General features: G+C 42.6%; 1 protein-coding gene across 1 annotated transcript; it reads right to left on the bottom strand.

The window, feature by feature from the left end:
* Positions 1-1,176: 1,176 nt before the first annotated feature.
* Positions 1,177-3,407, bottom strand: LOC133890112 (disease resistance protein Pik-2-like). Its single transcript, XM_062330556.1, has one exon. It carries the CDS (start codon positions 3,239-3,241, stop codon positions 1,418-1,420), a length of 1,824 nt encoding a protein of 607 aa, XP_062186540.1. The 5' UTR covers positions 3,242-3,407; the 3' UTR covers positions 1,177-1,417.
* Between the last annotated feature and the right edge of the window lie 291 nt (positions 3,408-3,698).

Below are 3,698 nucleotides of genomic sequence, written 5' to 3'. Positions count from 1 at the left end.
GATGCTCTGACGGCTCAATCTACATCCAATACCGACGTTTGTCGATTGATTTTTTTAAAACACTCAGGTATCTGAAGAATAGGATCACCCTTATTATTTATCTAATTTTCTACATACATAATTGACCACATGTAGACTAGCAAGTGAAGAAATAAGCTAGAGAACGTTTATATGCCTTTGAAAGGACCATGCGGTTTATGATTCAAACAAGATACCACAAACATGGAGGAAAGGGCAAACAAGCTAGTGTCCGTTTTTAAAACCTTTCCTATTTTTATTATTTTAGTACACTAATTACATTTGTCGTATCTAACTAGAATATTTTTTTTCATTTTGATTATCTATGATTTGGAGTAATATCGCGCGGTTGAACGAAAGGAATCCAGACCACCGTGATTCCTGTGCGCATACGACAAGCACCTAGATCAAATACATATAACATGCAAATCTTGCGCAAGAAATGACAAATTGACGTATACTATTATATGCTCAAAGTCTACCTTGACAGGTAGGACGCTCCAGATCTATACATCAGTACTGATCAATTTTATATTTTTCTTGGTAATAGTTTATGAAGTATGATGTACGCGCCACTAGAGGTCGCATATGTTTCTAACAGCTCAAATAGCGCTTTCATTCCACTTATTTTATGCAGGCATGTCCTCCATTTTTTGTGAAACTTAACTATATATTTATATATACTCACTGTATCGGCGTATCCGTGAAAGCTGGCGGAGCAACATGTGGTTTTGCAGACTTTTTTCAGGGATCATTCATGTCATATCACAACTGGCAATTTAGAATGGAAAACATCAAACATGTTATTCTACTAGTGAACCTCTAACAAGCATTCATGAACGCCGTTCGATTTTTTTACTCAGAATCAACTTAATTAGACCCCTGCACATCTAGACATCTCTTGAAGTGATGGTTCTTGGATAGTACATTCATCGAATCCCTGTAAAACTATCATTTCCTCAATTCATTCAGCTGTAGACTACTGCACAGTGTCCACAACTCTGAAAAATAGATTCAACTTCAACTACAATTTACCATCTAAAAACCTACAAGAATTACTATGTATTACGGGTATTTGAGGCATGCAGATCGTTCCAACGATCTGTAAATAGCAAGCCTCTTTAGCTCAGCTGATGCATATGTAAATAAGGTAGCATATATCAGTATCACGAACAAGTATTACAACCCCTTCACTCTGATCAAGTAAGAGCGACTCGAACAGTAAGTATAATACAAATAAATACTTTATTTTCAAACGAAATCTCCAACAGTAAGTATACCACGTGACTCGAACTAAGAAATACATTGGACGAAAGGAAAAGCAGCACATATACAAATAAACAAGCGGAACTAATAATTTTGATGTCTGGAAGAAAGAGAGCAGCAAACAGAGCGATCACTAGTAGTACTTCACCACAACTTGGAGCTGATTGGACTGGGGGCGCCTTGTGTTCTCAGCCTTGAGCTGATCGAGTGCACGGCGTAGTGAAGGGCTGTGCTTGTTACCTGTGAGCTGTACCTCTTTGAGCTTGGTCAAGTGCTCGATGCCGATAATGCTCCGCTCCGCATTACTGAATCCTATTTGAAGTGTTTCAAGCCGTGTCATGGATCCTTGCTCAAATTGGAAAACTTTGGGAATTTGTGGTTTATCGGTCACCATCAGGTTGCTGAGCACCGGGAAGTTGTGGCTTTTGCGCACAACTAAGACTTCGTCGTTGCAGAAGTCCTGATCCATACAGATGCTCTTCAGGTTGGGCAACTTACACAGGACACCGAATAGTTGGTCACCAACAAGCCTTGTGCGCATGATTGTGAACTCAACAAGGTATGTGAGTGACCCGATCCAGCTAGGCAACCCATCATCGAGGACGCCCTCGATCCTAAGGTGTCGGAGGAGTCGTGGCGACGTGGGGAGGTTAGAGAGAAATGTCATCTTTCCATTTGTAGTATTCATATTTGATATGTCGAGGTGCCGGAGGGAGTATAGCTTACTCAAGGACAGGGCAAACTCTTGGAGAACCTCGGCGTCATCCTTGCTGTCTTCAACGTACATAGCTAAACTTTGAAGTTGTTGTAGTTCACCCAGCTCTCGGACAACTTGGACGTCATTTCTGAGAAATGCAAAACCGACCTCCCGTAGTGCCTTCATCTTCCTGAGCCCCCGGGGCAGATTCCACATAAGGTGCCATTCATGCTTGTTTCTGAAATGTATGCGCTCAAGGTTCTCCAAGTTGGTTATAGTTTCTGGTAGCCCGCCAAGGCATGTGCCACGTGTATCAAGAGTCTGCAAGTGCTCTAGCTTTCCGACTTGAGGAGGCATCTTGCTGATATTTGTACCCTTCACGCTCAAGAACCTGAGTAGGTACAACCTGCAAACGTATCTCATATGATCGTTTGTTAGGCCCTCGCAATCTTCCAGGTCAAGTACCCTCAGCAGCGACAACTTGTCTAGATGATCGAGCAGCTTGTGCGTCTGGAGCTGAAACATGCTCAACGATCGAACATGCTCCACATCCATTCCCCCAATGCCGTGCCCAGTCATCTTCTTCTTGTGCTGCTGTGCACCCTGGGGCCTCATGTCGTCACCCCCTTGGATGGAGAGGCGACGGATCCTGTCATATGACATGGCTGCATATTGCCCTCCTAGCAGGCTGATGAAGTTACACTCCAGGGACTTGGACACCATGACCTCAAGAAGCATGTCGTGCACCCGGCATGACTCCACCTTACCATCATAGCCAAAATGTGGTACAACCATGTTCCTGCTCACTAGCTCGTCCAAGTAGGATTCTGCAACCTCCATTACAGTCAAGCCTCGCTTCTCAGGAACTAATCCTTCGGCGATCCATCTTGTCAAGAGTCGATCCTTGTTGATCTCATAATCCTCCGGGAAGATACTAAGGTACATTATGCAACCCTTGAGCTCGTGAGGTAGGTGGTTGTAGCTGAGTGTGACTATATGCTTCATCCCCTCAAGGGTAGGGTTGCTCTTCATCTGAGAACCAATTGATTTGCTAATTGTTTCCCACTTATCTTTGCTTCCTGATGATCTGTAGCCAACTAGAACGCTTGCAATGCTAACAATGGCCAATGGTAGTCCACCACATTTTTTCAAAATATTGCCCATTACATCTTGAAGCTCCTCAGGGTAAGAGGCATCTACGGAGCCAAATGCTCTGCTGAGGAACAACTTCTTAGAATCTTCCAATTTGAGGGGCTCCATTTGATGGATGCCATGTCCGCTAACACTTGCAGGACTGCATGATTTGGCCACCGTTTCTATCCGAGTGGTCACGATGATTCTGCTGCCACAATTGTTCTCTGGCAACACAAATTGGATTGCCTCCCATGCTCGTATTGTCCATACATCGTCAATCACAATGAGGTACCTGCAGTTTAGTCATATGTACGCATGCTATAGTTAGTTGTGTTATATGTGCCCAAAATATGAGGTTATTTGAAATAGTTTAAACCTTTTTACCACAAGAACATAAAAGATTGTTTACATAGATGATGTGAAAATGATATCATCAGAATTGGAACTGCCACGAGAGACACTCCAATAATATAATTTGTTAACAAATTTGTTCCAACATCATCAATAGCTGTGACCCATCTTGCTCATAACTTCCACGATTCATATCTTTAATTATGAACCATATCTAAGAGTTGAAGAAAAA

The sequence above is a fragment of the Phragmites australis genome, chromosome 14 (assembly GCF_958298935.1).
Source record: "Phragmites australis chromosome 14, lpPhrAust1.1, whole genome shotgun sequence".
Lineage (NCBI taxonomy): Eukaryota > Viridiplantae > Streptophyta > Magnoliopsida > Poales > Poaceae > Phragmites > Phragmites australis.
The sequence above is the reverse complement of the archived record's forward strand: the minus strand, read 5'-3'. Positions and strand labels throughout refer to the sequence as shown.

Coding starts and splice junctions, on each gene's coding strand:
- LOC133890112 (XM_062330556.1), bottom strand. CDS start 3,241: ATGGAGCCCCTCAAATTGGAAGATTCTAAGAAGTTGTTCCTCAGCAGA.